Source organism: Cheilinus undulatus, linkage group 13 (assembly GCF_018320785.1).
Source record: "Cheilinus undulatus linkage group 13, ASM1832078v1, whole genome shotgun sequence".
In the NCBI taxonomy this organism is placed as follows: domain Eukaryota; kingdom Metazoa; phylum Chordata; class Actinopteri; order Labriformes; family Labridae; genus Cheilinus; species Cheilinus undulatus.
The window spans coordinates 8,098,007-8,115,764 of record NC_054877.1 but is presented as its reverse complement, the minus strand read 5'-3'; the positions used below and the strand labels follow the sequence as shown (position 1 = coordinate 8,115,764).

Sequence of the window (17,758 nt, the reverse complement as noted above, 5' to 3'; positions counted from 1 at the left end):
CAACTAACAAAAATAGGTCTGTGATGACTAGAACTGACAAAAACTAAGCTTAGTTTTAATGAGATGACTAAAAATAGACTAAAATTTTATGTACTTTTAGTCGGAAATTCAAAATCTGTGAGATTTCTCCACTGTGGGTAAATCTGTCAAACAACAATACAGCTGTAGCTATTCTGCCCATCAGCTGTAGAAAGCAGGGACCCCAGATTTGGCAGGGGGCAGAGAACACACTAACATGGTTTGGTACCAGATTTAGGCAAAAAAAAAATAAATGCTTGGACTAAAAGTAAAGACTAAAATGAGAGGACTTTTTATGGACTAAAACTAGACTAAAATGTTTCGAGTTTTTGTCGACTTAAACTAGACTAAAACTCAAAAGGATAGAAATGACTAAAATGTGACCAAAACTTAAATGCATTTCATTTAAAGACTAAAACTAAGACTAAATTAAAAATAGCTGCCAAAATTAAATCTTGTCCAGGGTGTGCCCTGCCTATCACCCAATGATAGCTGGGATAGGCTCCAGCGACCCCCAATGGGATAAGAAGAATGGAAAATAAATGGATGGACAAACCTAAAGAGTATATTATGACATAATGAAAACCAATGAGCGAGACATTCACTAAGGAATTGGTTCCCAACCTGGGGTCCAGGACCTCCTGGGGGGGCTGCGAGGCTGTCTGCCTGACGTTGCCGAAGTCAGATTGCCTGTTACTAACTAAAAGCATGATAAAACACTTATGAATGATTAATACAAGGGTTTCTAGGCAAGAAAACTGCTGTGTTGGGCTATTTTATTTAAATTTGAAAATTGAAAATAATGACATTTGATGTTCATTTTTTCCATCCATGTATACAGTCTCAGCTCTGCTGTGTTCACACTAGATGCTTCCTCCATTAACAAGCATCACATATAGGCTACCATATATGGAATGCTTATGACAGGTGCAGTTGTGAAACAGCAAGTATATCTCCAACCTCCTGTGGTGGAGGTATACCCTTACAAAAGGCCCCTGCATGGAGGTAAACTTGAGTGAAGGCCTCCTGTATGAAAGTAAACCTAAACAAAGGTTGAGGCATCCCCGGCAGCATACTCTGGGATGTTGGTGGCGTGCATGTCACGTGTCATGTTGGACTTCTCTCTGAGTTTGGCCTGCAGCAGTGTGTGCTCGATGACACCGATCCTTACGTCCATTTGAACGATCTCCTGCTTCAGCTTGGTCAGGCTCTGTTTGATCTTCACCACTGGAGCTGAAAAACAAACAGACAGATGCAGCGGCAGTCAGGTACAAACACACAGCTTTCATCTGTTAAATGGAGCCTTTAGGACTGTACCATGATATCAGATTAATAAGTAAACTCTTTGACTTTAACATAAAGTCTATAGTCTCAGAGAGGTTTCTATCACTGTAAAATCAGCCCTATAAAGATGAGAAATCAGCTCATCCATCCCTGAAAATAACAAAGGCAAACCATACAATAAAAGTCAAACCGCTGCAGACACAGATAACGTTTGGTCTTGGTCCTTATTTCCTGCCATGTCTTTTACTTACTGCTGGTTTTGCAGGTAAGTCTACAGGTATTAGTCATAGACATTAATGACTCAAATCGAACTAATGTGATATCCCTGTTTCCTTTGGTTAGGGACTGTTAAAGTTTAGGAGTTCTACAATGTGGAACTGTCACATTAGAATCAAACAGGAGGCAGTAAAAGTGCTTCACGTGGTAAATATTACAATTTTTGTACAAGAGTAAAGGCTCATTTGTGCATATTTGCATTTTTTTTTTTGTCAATATTTTTGCATGTAATTTGGAAGCTTACGGGTAAGGAGAAAACATTGCAATAAACCAGAAATTACAGGTCAGACCTGTATAGCAAAACAAAGAAGAACATCTAGAAAACTGGGAGACCTTTTTGAGGGGATTGGCTTGGAATTGAGTGTCAATTATACATGCATATTAATTTTCAGTTATTTCATGGTTAACAAGAGAGACAATGTTGGCTTTGTAGGAGTCTTGTACCAAAAAAGTACTGAAAAACATCAGTATTGACATTCAGCTAAATACTTATTTAAATATCAGCATCCAGTCTTATTTTGATTTGGTGCATCTAGAATTTTCATAATAGAAGGCATGAATGAGCTTCAAGCATCCAATGATCATTCATTCTTTTTTTTCTAAGGTTGAATCAAACAAGGCATCAAAACACAAAGAAAACCAAGGAGACAAAGAAAGTCAAAGGCATCCTTCACGATAAAGGTTCTGGTTGTTTGTGGTTTTACTGACATTTAAAAACTCCTGGCTGTGTGGAAATATCTTAGTAGTACTGCACTCTGCAGTCATATAGCAATCCATTCATCATTTTTACCTCCATCTGACATGCTGCTGCCTTTCTCCTCCATCTCCTGCTTCACCTTGTCCAGCTCCTCACTGATCTGAGACACACACAGATAAAAACAAGGGCTGGCATTAGGCACAGAAATATAAATCAGACTTTAGATCCAGTCAGTTATATTCAATGTTCTGAATGCTTACAGCTTTTATGGGTCCTGTAATTTTAAAACAAACCAGTTGCTTTGTATCGTTGCAACATGTGCTGCAAAATCATAGTTTTATACTTTAACTAACATGCTCAAAAAAAGGACACTTACAGCGCACTCAGACCAAGCTTTTACAACTGTTTAACCCCTAAAGTCCAGTTTGTTTGTCTAGTGTCCATGCTCTATACCATGCTCAAGCACGCATCCTTGGTCTTGGCATGAAAGACATGGACTTGTAGGCTTGTTCAAAAGCAAAATCAAGGGCCTGTGTAAGGTTTGATGTATAATTGATCAGAATCAATTAGCAGCCTCTCAGCCTTATCAGCTTTGTTTGGTAATTATATTAATTGATTTTTAGTTTCTTTTTATTGTTTTGTATTGTTTGTTGTGCAGTTCTGCTGACTGTTAAACAAACTGCACCTTGGGGATAATAAAGATAGTGAGAATTAAGGACTGTGATGCTTTGATTAAAAGAAACAGACTCACTTATAAACATAAGATTTATCTAATAAGATGTCGTATTACCTTGTCAACAAATGTGCTAGTGACCTGCACATACTCATGTAAAGTCAGATGTGGCTAAATGTAAACAACTGGAGTGTTCCTCTGATAAAAACCCAGATGATCATGACTGTAGAGTGCAATATTGAATGATGTGTTCACTGACCTCTGCCAGGATTCTGATCTTCTCAGTAACTCTTCCACTGGCCTGTTGGTAGCGCTCCTTAGCCTGTTGAAGAACATAGGTTTTTTTTGTTAGTTTCTTTGACAAAAGGTTGTGTGGAAATTCAAACTTTAGTTTGACAGTGTGTGTGAGAGAGGAAAAAGCAGCAGTTAGAAATCTAGATTTACTGAAGCACGGGTGCCGTAGTGTAGGGGTCATCAACTACATTTGTAGAAGGGCCAGCTTTTTCCTTGATAGAGGCCTCTTACAGTGAGATCAGTCCCTATACTGTAGCCAGCCACAAGGGGGCAGTTGAGACATTTTATCTGAATATTTCTGGGGCTGTTATGTTATCCATCACAGAATCAATGCTAATATGCTGATATGTGTTTATCATGAACCAACCACTGTTTCTGTAAAATGGATCACACATTAAACCAATAGGGAGAATCTCAATTGTTTTGGGAGCTTTTTCAACAGGCTGTAGGAAATTTATTAAAAAAATACCTGATATACAACAACATTTTTTCCTCTGCATATTTCTGAATGTAATAATTTTCCAGGGGTCAGATGGGAAGATGTTGGGGGACTGATGATGAATGGCAAAGTGGATAGGTTGCACCCCCTGTAAGCAGGTTCTGGGTTCAGGTTTGACCTGTGGCTCTTTCAACACATCGTTCTCAACCTCCTCATCACTGTTATCTGTCTATCTACTGTCCTATCACTCGATAAAGTCGAAAAATACCTAAAATAATATTTTAAAAAAGAAATCTAAATTTACCTAAGAACAGAACATTCACTCAGACTTTAAACTTTTACTTGTTCTCCTAAAACCTTTCATCACTTAGTTGGAAAGCATTGATTAACATCTAAATAGTTGAGAAGTTGCAGGTGTGACTTTTGTGTTTACCTCGCTGAGTTTAGCATGAGCGTTGCGATACTCCTGGATCAGATGCTCCAGCTGATTGTTGATGTATTTCTCTCTGCTGCTCACCTTCTCTAGAGTCTTACCGATGTCCTCCTGCAGTTTGTCCAGGTAGCTCTGCAGACACAGACGACACGTCAGTTAAACAGTCATCACTACTATTCTAGTCAAATGGGGTCAGTGGACGTACCTTTGTGTCCTTTAATGAAGACTTGATCGCGTCTCTGTGTTGATGCATCTGGTCCACGTGGATCCTCCAGTCCTGTAGGCCGACACAAAGACACCAGAACTTCAAACACAATGTGGGGCAACTTCCCAGAGTGCTTTGGTTTTACTCATAAAACTGAAGTTACATTCATTCAGAAAGCTGTGTCTCACAGTCTGTTACTCTACTTGCAGCACAAAAAAACTCAGACACAACAGAGAAAGTCAGTAAACACCTGCTGCCGTTATTTTCAAACAAAGATCTGATTCTAGGGATGGGACATGATTTTCAAAAATTCTAACAGTCATTATTTGAAAAATGGAAAATTTCACTCCACTTTTTATGTCTCAAAAATATTTCTTCTTCCATTAATTTTAATCAGCCCCTGGTTGTAACGCAGTGCTACCAGCAGAGGGTGGCTGAAGACCAACTATGGACATACTAACAAATTAAATAATCATCTCTTAACATTAGAAACACAATATTTAAAGCTGACCACACACTAAATAGTTAAGGCCCGATTCTATGCCAGAATTGATCATGCACCTTGTTGTCTGTCCTGAAAGTGACTTTAAGCTGTGGCACCACCCTCTCCAACTCCAGGTTCCACTCTGCTGCATCCACCGTCGACTCCAGAATCTCATCTGGTTTAGAGGACGTTTCAGTTTCCTGTTTGAGAACAAACAACATGACCATTTTCATCATCAAGTGTCACAGACTTTAAGGATTTAAGATCAGGTTTCAGATAGACTTGAAATTAAGTGTGTGATAATTCAGCAATGACAGAGATATTTAAAAACTGATGAATAATAACAATAAAAAAATCCATTTAAAAATAGAAATCATACAAGGCACTTTGCAATAAAAACAGAAACAGTAAAGATGACAGAAGAGAATCCAACATGGCTGAAAATACTGCCAAAAAAAACAAAAGGCCAGAAAATGTAAAAACATGCCAGGAGAGACATTCCTTTGTGCTCACAAGCATATTTTGAGAAAATGTCAGTTTAAAAAGGGTTTTAGTTATTACAATGTCTTTAGACACCTCATGTTTAAAGGAAAACTTACGGTGTGAGTAGTTCTTAACTTAAGAGCTTCCAGGTCCACCACGTTCTCCTCCTCTTCATCAGGCTCCTCCTGAGATTGAAAAGAGAAAATCATACCCTTTCTGGATTCAAATTATTGTCTAGAGTTGCTATGAGACTTTGTTCCAACCAATTTCCCGCAAAGATTTAATACGATTTTATAAAAAGGGAAAGCATGTTTCTATGTTATAAAATTCTTCTTTCAGCTTTCACAGGTGAGGCTGATGGAACATATTCCTAAATAAAACACCTTTATCTCTAATTGGAGACTAAAAAAATACAACTGAAAATCAGCGAGAACTCCAAAACCTGAAACCTGGAGTCTTTGAAACCTCAGTCTTTACAACCTATAAAATCTTTCAAAACTCTATTTCGCATAATAATGTGGAACAGTGCATTTTGAGTTTTTTATTTAAAAAAAAAAAAAAACGGTTATCATTATGAAGTTTGTTCAAAAACATTTGAATTATGCTCTAACAGCTGATGACTTGAAAAATATGACTGTCATTTGCATTAATATTAAAATAAGAGAAAAATGTCATTTGCATAATAATTTGGACAGCAGTGTATGTACTAGAAAAATAACTACAAGAGCTTGTATATATTTAAATCTTAATTTTCTATACTTTATTTATCTTTATATTTGATGGTAAATTCCTGTTAACTGAGAGCATTGCTTACCAGAATTAAAGTCTTTGTTGAGTAAGCTTACTTGCCCATAAAGCTGGTTCTGATATTCCAAAAGTTGTATAAGGGCCTGTGTCCACAGACACTGCTCTCTGCACTGGCAGCGTTAATTTTTCCAGACATAACCACTGGAGCCCGGTGTTTCCAATGCTCAGCATCATAAAGACAAAAAAGCCTTTAGCATCAGCTGTTTTTGGCTTCACTCATGGCAATCTCAGGTGGTGTGGGAGGAAATCCGATTTGTCTTTTTTTTTTTTTTTTTTTAAAGGTTTATTTTGGGCATTTTTGTGCCTTTATTTGATAGAGGAGGATAGTGGATAGAGTCGGGGACAGGGATGAGAGCGGGGGAGAGACATGCAGTGAGGGGCCTCAGGCCGGATTCGAGCCCGGCCGTCCGCGTACATGGGGCGCCTTAGCCACTCGGCCACCTGCACCCCCCAATTTGTCTTTTTGAAGGAACAATTTTCAGACGTAGAGCTGCTGCTTATATTAAGATATAAGTTCTTGCATGTCATGTTGGTGACATGTCCTTAATTAGAGGAAATTAGGAAGCATAAGGAGCTATTTAAAAAAAAAACATTAAGGATACAACCAAGGAAAGCAGAAGTACTTTTGTTACCAACCAAATGCTGGTGAGAAGTGTTTTGAAACTGAGATTGTGGGCACTGCCACAGAATGCAGTTTTCCGACATGGTCCTAGTATTTTTTTGTAATCTATTTCTTGTTTTGATAAAAAGTAATATAAAAAGAGATTATAGAAAAGAAGTCACAATTTTTTGTTAATCCTGAGTAAAAGTAAAAGAAAAAAAAGCTTGATTTTAAGAGGAAAAAAAATTGATTTACCACTAAAATACTGAGGATGAGGACAAGTATTACTTACAACCATCTCTTCCTCCACTTTGCTGAGTGTGAGCTCTGCATCGTCCTCCATTACTGACTCTTCTTCTGTGCTTTCTGTTGGGTAGATTGGCCTGAAGCAAAGACAAAACAAGAAGCCCATTAATCACAACGATGATAAGCACCTTAAAAAAGACATTTTTAAAAAAGGCAGACATTTACTTTTCTTGTTTATCACAGAAACCTGTACATTTGATTTACAAACACAAAATTAATAAAATATTAGTAGGAGAATCATGAATTGGAATATATTTCTCTTTTGGAGCTTTCTAGATGGGGGATGGCATGACTCGAGGCAGAGACATGGGTAAGGAAAGCAAAGAGACAGGATAATATTATTCAGAGTGCCCTTTATCAGACTAACAGAGGTAAAAGTATGAGAAATGTTTGCTTACTTTTTGAAGGAGAACCCTCTCTTGCTTAGAGCTTTGTCAGCCAGCTGGTCCAACACGAAGCAGATGTATTCTCCTGATCCAGACTTCAGTTTGGAGGGGGGGAAGTCCACCTTCACACCCTGACAATTCACACAGTGATAAACCCAATCAAACATAAGCAAAACAATAAATGTAAACCCTTAAAAAACATCAGTGCTGGCAATAAGGAATCTAATTTTTAAAAGATGAAGACAAACAGCTAAAATAAAACAAATAATTCCAGTGCTATGCATCTTAAAACAAAAAAGAAAGCCAACTGGAACTCATTTGTTTCTTTTAGCTTGAAATAGTTTTAAAAATTTGTGCTTGACTTTTGACATTTTTGCACTAATTTACTAACTAGCGCAGATTACTGAAAGCGTGACTGTGTGCAATTTATGTGCATCAGTGATGACACTTTTAATCACATCCTGCTTAAAAGTGTCATCAGTGGTCATCAGTGATGACACTTTTAAGCAGGATGTGATTAATAAGATGGCAGGCTGTACTCTAAAACTATCACTCAAAAGATTTAGCTGGCTGTACCTTCACTGCATTGCCTTAACTTAACTACATCTTAGTGCTGAACCTGCAGACACTTTTAAGTCACAAACACACAGAGGGTTCTAACGTGACTCACAAAAGCCCTGAGCTCTGCCAGGATGTTGGACACGGTAGCGTTGGGTTCATCGTACTCCTGTGGCTCGGTGAACAGCCTCCCTGCTGCGTTGATGAGCCATGCTGCGATGATGGTGAACATGTAGAACTGCTCACCTGGGTTCAACCCCAGATATGGACTGGAGACGAAATAATGTCTGAAACAGAGACACAGAAGATCATTGAACTGCAAAAATCAAGAACTGATTGCTTTTGATGAATTTCCGCTTTTTCTCCTCAAGTGAGGAATTTATACTTTTATTTCAAAAGAGGCTTTTTTGGGATAATTATGGTTATTACTTCTATTACTAATGGTCAGTCTGAGAGGGAAGAGCAGAATGTCTTCTTCAGAACACCTATTGTGCTCTGAAAAAACCTTTGGATAGATCTTATGTGTATCATGTATCTGATGTTTACTGCCTCCACAAACTTTAGATGCCGTCTGTTGATGACAACCATATATATGATACTAATATACTAAATGAAACAACATATTACAGTATTTTTATCAATATAAACACAACATCAAATAAATATCTAGAAAGAAGGTATATGTTGGTTTTTAACAGCCTTCAATTAGAATACATTCACAAAACACAATGGATGCGCAAATCTTTCACTTTTGGATAAAACTAGGTAGACGATCTTGAACCTTTGCCCTTTTCTCAGTTTTCCAAACCTGTTTTGGAGCTGAATCAAATGCGTTATAGCCATGAGTATGTAGAAAGTTGGTTGGCTTGATCAAAAATATTGAAAGAAGTTTTTTTTTTTTCTTTTTTAAAATGGCACTAGAGCAGTGGTTCTCAACCCATCTGTTCATAAGATCCTATACAGCAGGGGTCATCAAGAACATTCGCACAAGGGCCAGATTTAGTCCCGACAGAAACTCTGGGGCCGGACTTTCAAATAAACAAAAATCAAATAAATATTTTGGGTTTAATCAAAATATAATTGTAGTAGTATTTTTATTTTCTTTCAAAACACAGGACTTTTTAGTCATTACCAGTGTGATCTATCTCAATTATCTACAATGCAGCAGGCCACAAGGAGCCTGACAACAAAATTGGCTAGACCCCTGAAAATCCCAGAGAACAGGCCCTCTGGGATTGTGATTTAGTACAAGTATTAATTCATTTTTGACACCTTTAACCCCATTTTGCCTCTTTAACCAAATTTTTTCAAGATTTTATCGCCTTTTGAAACCAATTTTCTTGCATGTTTTACCCCTTTGTTTCAATTTTATCAATTTTTGCCACTTTTCTTCTATTTTTGCCACTTTTGAACCCCTTTTCGTTACATTTTTTTCAACAGTTTTTGCAACTTTAAAACCATTTTTTGCCACTTTCAAACCATTTTTGCTGCTTTTGCCTCTATAATACATTTTTTGCCATTCTTTAACCCATTTAAACCACTTTTCCTGCATGTTTATTCCCTTTGTACCACTCTTTTAGCCATTTTGCCAGTTTTCTTCTATTTTTGCCACTTTTTAACCCCTTTTCATTACTTTTTTGCACTATTTTTTGTCATATGTAACCAATTTTTTATACTCTTTGCCCCTTTTTTTCTCTTTTACCACTTTTTGCCACATTGTAACCTCTTTTCATCACTTTTTCTGCCAATTTGTGTCCCTTTTGCTACTCTCTAACACCTTTTCACTACTTTAACTGGTCATTTTTGCAGCACTTTTGCCAACCTTAACCCTTTTTTAAAAATATCTACTTATTATGACAGTAAATTTCAGCAAAAACAGATAAAATGTTAAGCCATTCTAAAGTTATTTCAATGTTGATTGTTTGTGTGGATTTAACAGCTGCAGACATTTAAAGCCAAAGGACACTCTTCAAACCACAACATCTATTTTTCCTCCTTTTCTGAATCTAATGATCTTCTGGGGGCCGGAAAGAAAGCTTTGGGGGGGTCTGATATAGCCCCCAGGCCGCCAGTTGATGATCAGTGCTATGTAAGATCAACTATCTCCTCTTAAATGAGAAATCATGACCCAAATTTCTAATATTAAAACTTAAACATGTCTTAGTCAGAAAAATGCCACATATGATTGAACAAAGAGACAGCACAAAGGATTATTTAAAAAGCACAAAACAGGGTTAACCCCGTGGCTCGTTCCTAAATGTCTCTCCCCCACTCTCTCACTCGTATTTCTGACTCTATCCACTGTGCTTCTCTCTAAATAAAGGCATAAAAAGCCCCAAAAAAATATACATAAAAAATGCACATCATCACAGAAGCCATAGAAAGGCATGCACACATATGTTTTATCTTGTGCCATTTCCCATGACATATTGTGTTTTCCTTTTTAGATTTTGATAAATTAATAAATTAGTGAGAAAAGCAGCTTCACTTACCCATGAAAATATTATTAATAAGTAGAGATCTCAAGAAAACCATCCAAATCTACATGTTATTGTGGTAAACTGCTACTCATTTATTACATTTACCAGAGGATCATCTTTAATAATAGAAAAAAACAATCAATATACTTTTGCATTAAAGCTATACCATCATATTGTAGCCCTTCTTTAATTATTTGCTTTGTTTATTTTCATCTATAGCAGTACTTTTATCATCACTATTATTGTTGCTGTTGTTATATCAGTGTTAGCATTTTATCTTGGTCTAAGATACCGAAACATGATTTTCCCTCAATAAAATATCTATCTATACAAAACAACTCGACACCTGTGAGCTTTAGAGTCTTGTCTGAGTAACATCTGAACATGGCTGATATTCCTGTGTTAATGTTGACTTACCTTGACAGGTTCTTCATGTTGTGTTTGTGTAAAACTTCGTCTTCGTAGTTTAACAGCTTCAGTTTCTCCAGCAGAGACTCCATCTTCACAAACACCTGGTAAACTGCACCTGGGCCGCGATCATCTTCATCTCCTCTTCTACCGTCATCCGCCATTATCTCTTCATACCAGTCAAACTACTAAATAGTTAAATTAACCCGAACAAAACACCGAGTAGCTTTTATTCAGTGATAGAGCATAATGCTAACTGCGGCCGTTAGCTGGCTGTTAGGCTTCCTCTCGGTTGTTAGGGGCAACCGAGTGCTAACGTTATCTGGCTAGGTAGCAAACGTTAGCTGCGAGCTAAACCATGTTTAAAACTCAAAGTCACTCCTTTTTAGAAGTCGACACGAGTATTTGGGTTGTAACCGGGTCGATACCTTTAGAAAACGCCTACTAAAGGAGGTCTAAACACCTTTCATGTGCAACTGTCAGCTCCGTTTGTTCAACTCCGTCGCCGTTAGTTTCCGGCCGGCTCTTCTTCGTGTTAAATAGTGGGCTGCAGTCAGCAGTCATTAGCGCCACCTTCTGGGCTGGAAGTATCTGCCAGCCTCACTCAATTTTTTGTAAAAGAAAAGAAATTAAAGACAAATCAACAGACAGACAATAACAGAAGAAGAAAACAAAACATAAAATGACAGAAAGAAAATGAGATTGATATACAATCAGAGCAGAAATGACAGTAAGAGGTGATATCAATGAGTATGAGATAATAAAAGAGGGCGGATATTAAATGTTTACTTTTTAGCAAAGACTTGGAACAGATAAAAACAGGCTTTTTTTTGCTGATCTCACTCTGCTTTGCACACCTCTGTACTATTACTCATGAAAAGGATCTGAATAGTTCTTCCTATTTAAACACATGCTCTGTCTTTGTGTGTTTGAGTGTGTATAGTGTGAGTGAATTATTCATATCTTCACACCCCCCTGGTGTAGAAGGCAGTGGAGGGAGGGTGTGCTTGTTTGGTCTGCAGGCTGCTCCCTGCCTGCATATGAGCTCCCAGGTGGAGCTCCCCAGTGATTGCGTTTGATTGACAGGCTGCTGCATGGACTATGAATGAGTGAGCTGCAGAGCTGCCTTTATAATAGCTTCAACACAACACCGTCCACCTTCATTCACAGAGACACAGGACAGAGGAGAAGGAGGGACTAAAACATACTGAAGGAATATTCACACTTTCAGTGTACTCTGTTTTCTCCCATGCTGGATTTTTAAGCCTGCTTTGTTAGGGGCATTGCATTTTGGCCTTTGCCATGTTGGCACCATGCTGAACTGAGTCATCCTGAGGGCCTTTACAAAGAATACTGTGAAGACTGGACTGAAAGAGACATTTCTGAAAAATAAACTGTGATCACAAAGCAAACAGGTGCATCTCAAAAAACAGAATATCATACTTCAGAAATTAAACTTTTTGATTTATCTCTGAGAAAGTGAAGTATTTCCAAGACTATTTTGGTTTTAATCTTGATGAGTACTATTTACAACTCATGAAAATAGAAAATAGGGGTGAAAATAGCCATCAGATTTCTGCTGTCTGTTTACAATTCGGCATTTCAAAAGAACGTGGCGTTTAAACTGTGGTCAGTATGTGCAAAACAGCACAGTGTTAACTGTGACAGCTCTGCCCTGTCCAGATTAGTGCTGTGCAGTGTTGGGGGTAATGCGTTACAAAGTAAAGTACTCAGATTACCTCTTTGATGTAACGAGTAGTTATTACAATTCAAGTAACCCTGTTACATTTTCATAATAGTAATCCGTTACTGAAAGAAAAATCCCAAATGTCCTCTCTCTTCTGTGGCTTCAAAAAGAGAAAGGAAAAAAGGAAGCTCCTTGAAGCGTTTGCTCTGTTTGTCCTTCTCTCTTCCTGTAGGCATGTAGCGCCATGCCAGCGGAAGGTGCCATTACCTGCACGTTGTTAGCTTGTTGAGCCAGCGAGATGACAGAGAGGACAGCAGGCCACTGTGGAATCATCCCCATCATGATGGATTTTTGGATAAAAGGGACAAGAACAGCATCCTGGTGAAACGTAAGTTTTAAAGCTCCGTTTGCTTTCATCGGATCAGCTGTTTAGCGGTTCCAGTTACGCCCCGTTATTACGCACAGCGTTGGAGTGATTCTGTCTGCCTCTGCTCAGCTTGTTGTCTGATTGTGAGCATGCTGTAAAGGTTTTCCTGTCTGTTGCTGGTGTTCTCGGGCTGCAGAGGTACGAATTATGGGCTGTAAACAAAAGTTGTCATAGTACACTAAAACTAACTAAATAACTAAAACTACAATTCGAAAATCATTGATTACTGCAAATTTTTGCCACTTCAAGCTGAATTTTGCCTCTTTAGACCTGCTTTCACAAATTTCCCCTCTTATTATTATTTTTTCCACTTTTTACACAGCTTTTTTTAAAAAAAAACTTTTGCATCTTTTTACTGCCCATTTTTTTGCCACTTTTATCCAATTTTTTGCCACTTTTTTCTGCCAGTTTTTGCCACTTTTATCGAATTTTTTTTCCCACTTGTACCCTATTTTTTCCACTTTTTAAAGAAAGCTTTTATTGTAAACCTTTTCACTGCCCAATTTTCAGTCAGTTATTTGCCACTTTAGAGCCATTTTTGCCACACTTATACCACTTTTCCCCACTCATTTCTGCCAAATTTTGCCACCTTTTAACCAATATTTGCCAATTTTCACCTCTACTATGCATTTATTGAATTGAACATTTTTACAGTTACTTCTTTATTCTATGGTATCCTGACATCTGTGCTCATCATGGCTGAGCTATGAAGTTTAACATTACTTTCCAGATGGAATAGTTCAGTGTTCCCATCCACATCTTTAACATTACCAAAGAAAATTAATTCTTTTTCATTAAAAGTGGTTTAGATTTTGAAAATGTACTACAGCATAAATAAACAGAATTATCTTTTTTGTTGCTTTATAGAATTGATTGTTATTCAGGTTAAATGTAAAACTTGGTTATCACAGCTTAACTTTACAATAGACCGTGATTTTGCCGACCGCTATGGGCCCCCTATTTAACTTGGCCCCAGAAAGAGCTCCCCTTTATGGGTGGCCGTGTTTAATGAGTAGACCTATCTAAGTAAGTGTTTAATCACCAGGTTATATAAGATCATTTCACTGTGTTTTGGTCACTTCTGTGGTACTGTAGGAAAATGTAACATGCAAAAACCAAATATGGTGGAGTTCATGGCGGGGGCCCTCCCTGTGTGTGATTAAAAGGCTTATACTAAATTTATAAAGACTTAATAAAGGTATGTGTCCAGGTGATTAAACACTCATTTAGAGAGGCCCAAATTTAATGATTTTGTTTCACTTTGATCAAGTTTGATCTGCTAATTGCTAGTAGGCTAAATATTAGGCACTGCACCTTTAAAGAGGCCAGGTCCCTCATTCAAAACCACTCCATGCTTTCATATAAGGTTTCATAGATTAAAAAACAAGCTATAGAGACCAAAACTGTCTTTGAGCTGAATGAAGAAATGTATTTTCTTAGAGACACGGTTGCTTATTTGCTTTTCTGCTGCATGTTTTTCACTCTCTCAGTCCCTGTTGCTCTATATGCTGAATGCTTCCTTTGTCTGTTGATGGCGCCTTTTCTGTGGTCTTGTTGCTGTCAGCTTGTACAAAGAAAAACATAAATTCACTGTCTAGCCTTAGTGAATTCAGAGCAGACATTCCCTGAATCGTGACTGAATAGTTTGACTTTTCAGGTAATGAAACAAGCGAAAGAACACGGTCCTGGATCAAGTGACTCACTTGTGCTTAAATGTACAAAGTTTGTGAATCCCACCTGTGAGAGGGAATGAAAAAACATGCAGTTTTGCTCAGAGAACACGTTTGCTAAGTCAGATCAGGGGTTATTGAAGTATTTTTGGCTCTGAAGAGGAGGTGTTTGCCCCCTCACAGAGAAGATGAAACTGTTTTAATGGAGTCTTGGATCCTTCTCTTCACTGGAATCACCCGGGGCCATTTCTCCTCGGCAGATTGCTTGAAGAGCTCGATTGTGCTCAGCTAATGCATAACAAACAGATGGAGCTGAGTGCAATCACTCCAGAGTGGCGTCTCCGTCGCTCTCCCTCCGCCTCTCTTTCATAAATGCTCAAATAAATCAAAATTATGGTTTTTGGCGTCGCTGCTGTCGTACAAGGGGGAGACAGCTCTGCAGAGCGACAGTCTGCACGATGGGGAAATTAATTAATGTCATTTTGCTCCACTTCTCCGAAGCTTTGATGGGTACGGTTGCCGTGACAACCTGGAAACGGTGAGACACAGGTGCCCGCGGGTGACGACTGGCGGGAGGTGAAGACTGCATGGCGGGAGGTGCAGACGGCGGCGGTGTTGTCTTTCTGAAGGTTATAAAAAGCAGTCGTGCTGAAATTAGGCAGAGCAGCTGAAGTAGACAGCAGAGTCTGCAGCTCATTCACAGAAACAGATCCAGAACCGCCCTTGACACGCTGACTGAAAGACACAGAAGAGCCCAAACAAAGGATAATGGGCTCTGAGCGGGCGTTAAAGCAGAATGAAGCTTGACCGAGCCAGCCAACGCCAGGCAGCTGCTCCTCGGTGCTTTAATGAGCTCCTCTGAAGGATTTTAACGACGGTCCAGACTAGAAAACATCAAAGAAAACATCCAAACAGCCCATGTTTCCTGTGTTTTCTTCCTTCTTTGTTTTCATCAGGAGAGTTATGGAGCTCCAGAAGGGTCGCATGAGTATCTCCTCCAGACAAAGAGAAAATTCAAAGCAGATTCTTTCCAAACTAAATCTGGTTGGTTCTGTTTGTTAGTTTTTCACCTCGACATTTCACCTCCAGGAGTGGACATTTGTGCATGGATTGAAGAAAATCCCTCAAAGTATTGGAAGGCTTTCCACGAGATTTTGGAGATTTTCGTAGGAATTTGTGCCCATTCATTCTGTAGAGCAGTGTTACTCAACACGTGGCTCTTCTGTGATGATTTGTGGCTCGCTTACAAGTTTATTTAAAATATTATTCCACAGAAGACCTTAAAAATAAAACCTTTGACCTCAGAAGTTATCCATCCATGTCACATTAATCCATTTGTTTCCCACACTTATGCAGTACATTTTAATGGTAAGATTTAATTGCCAACCTTTATTTTTTCTCTGTATTTCCATCACACTTATTTGCAATCTTTTGCCCCTTTTTACATGTTTGCCACTTTATATCCATTTCTGCTGCGTTTACGCCATTTTGATCACTTCTTTTAGCCACTTTTTGCCACTTTCAGCCTGTTTTTGCCCTATAACATCAGTTTTTGCCAGCTTTTTTCCTACTTTTTTTTTGCCACATTTCATCCATTTAAGCTGCCCTTTGCCATTAAGTGCCACTTTTCCCCCATTTTCCCACCTTTTTACAGCTTTTATGCCCAATTCAGTTTCTTTTCACTCAATTTTTTCTGCTTTTTGACCACGTGTAATTCATTTTTTTGTGATTTTGCACCCATTTTTGCCACTTTTCGCCTAGTTTTGTCCAATGTAAGCCTATTTTGCCCCTTTCGCCCCATTTTTTCTGCTTTCTGACCATCTTTGCCACCTTTCATTTATTTTTATTGCCACTTTAACCCCATTTTTGCCACTTTCACCATTTAGATTGTGGCTCTTGCAAAGGCATTCGGCTCATTGGTTGGGCAGTGTTGAGTAACACTGCTGTAGAGCATTTATGAGGTCAGGCACTGATGTTGGACCAGGAGGCCTAGCTCAAAATCTACGTTCCAGTCCATCCCAAAGATGCTTGATTGGGTTGAGTTCAGGGCTCTGTGGGTCAGTCAAGATTCTCCCAAACTGAACTCCTCGAACCATATATATAGTCCTTGCTTGGTGCACTGGGGCACAGTCATGTTAGGATAGAAAAGGGCCTTCCCCAAACTGCTGCCGCACAGTTGGAAGTATAGCATTGTTCAAGATGTCTGGGTATGCTGAAGCGTTAAGATTGGCCTTCACTGAGCTAAGGGGCCCAGCCAAAACCCTAAAGAACAGCCCCATACCATTATCCCTTCTCTACCAAACAGAGACTGTCAAAGAAGCATGATTCGTCGCTGCTCAGTCCAGCGTCACTGTGCTTACACCCCTCTCATCTGACGCTTGGCATTGGACTTGGTGATGTGAGGCTCGTAGCTTCTAAGCCATGAAACCCATACACAAAGCTCCTGATGCACAATTTTAGAACTTACATTAATGCCAGCGGAAGTTTGGAACTCTCTGTGATTTTACATGGTCTTCTGCTTCATGGCTGAGTTGCTGTTGTTCCTAAACGCTTCCACTTTCTAATAAAATCACTAACAGTTGACTGTGGAATATCCAGCTAGGATGAAATTTTACCAACAGTCTTATTGCAAAAGTGGCATCCATCACAATACCACACTTGAAGTCACTGAGAACAATAGTCAGTCTATATGTAATGCTGACTGATGAAAGAATGCTGGTTTTAGGGTCTTATTAAAAGGTGGCACCACAGATAATATTTGATATTTGCATCCAGATATGTTCAGGGGTCATCTGAAGTCAGTCAGAGTTAGTTTAAGGCAGTTTGGACCCTGTATGTTTAAGTAAGAGTAACTTCCCGTTTCATGGCGAGGACATAACTTGTAGAAAAGCCTCCAGATCCTCGCTACTGAAGACATATCAAAAGAAAGTTTAAATACAATCTTATTTTAGCTTCATGAGTAAACAATGTTCTATAAATGGCTCAGTATAGGTTCAGGGTAATGAGGTGTATATTTAGAATCACATCTCTTCAAAATAAAGGTCTGAATAACAGTGAGAACTCTGAAATGTGATCATTCTTTCTCCAGGCTGAGCTTTTATTCTAGCCCTCACTCTTTACTCACTTTACGTCTCAGCTGGTC

General features: G+C 38.6%; 1 protein-coding gene across 1 annotated transcript; it reads right to left on the bottom strand.

Annotated features, from left to right (window-relative positions):
• Window positions 1–356: 356 nt before the first annotated feature.
• ift57 (intraflagellar transport 57 homolog (Chlamydomonas)) lies at window positions 357–11,350 on the bottom strand. The gene is made up of 11 exons (XM_041802463.1): window positions 10,842–11,350; window positions 8,057–8,231; window positions 7,399–7,517; window positions 6,987–7,077; window positions 5,403–5,471; window positions 4,881–5,003; window positions 4,320–4,391; window positions 4,115–4,246; window positions 3,208–3,270; window positions 2,369–2,435; window positions 357–1,251 (listed from the first exon to the last, which is right to left on the bottom strand). The coding sequence occupies exons 1-11, from the start codon at window positions 10,994–10,996 to the stop codon at window positions 1,061–1,063; spliced, it is 1,257 nt and encodes a 418-aa protein (XP_041658397.1). The 5' UTR covers window positions 10,997–11,350; the 3' UTR covers window positions 357–1,060.
• Window positions 11,351–17,758: the final 6,408 nt, after the last annotated feature.

Coding starts and splice junctions, on each gene's coding strand:
- ift57 (XM_041802463.1), bottom strand. CDS start 10,996: ATGGCGGATGACGGTAGAAGAGGAGATGAAGATGATCGCGGCCCAGGT. Junction 7,518..8,056: donor TGGCAGAGCTCAGGGCTTTT/GTGAGTCACGTT, acceptor GTGAATTGTCAG/GGTGTGAAGGTGGACTTCCC. Junction 5,004..5,402: donor AGTTAAGAACTACTCACACC/GTAAGTTTTCCT, acceptor GTTCTCAAACAG/GAAACTGAAACGTCCTCTAA.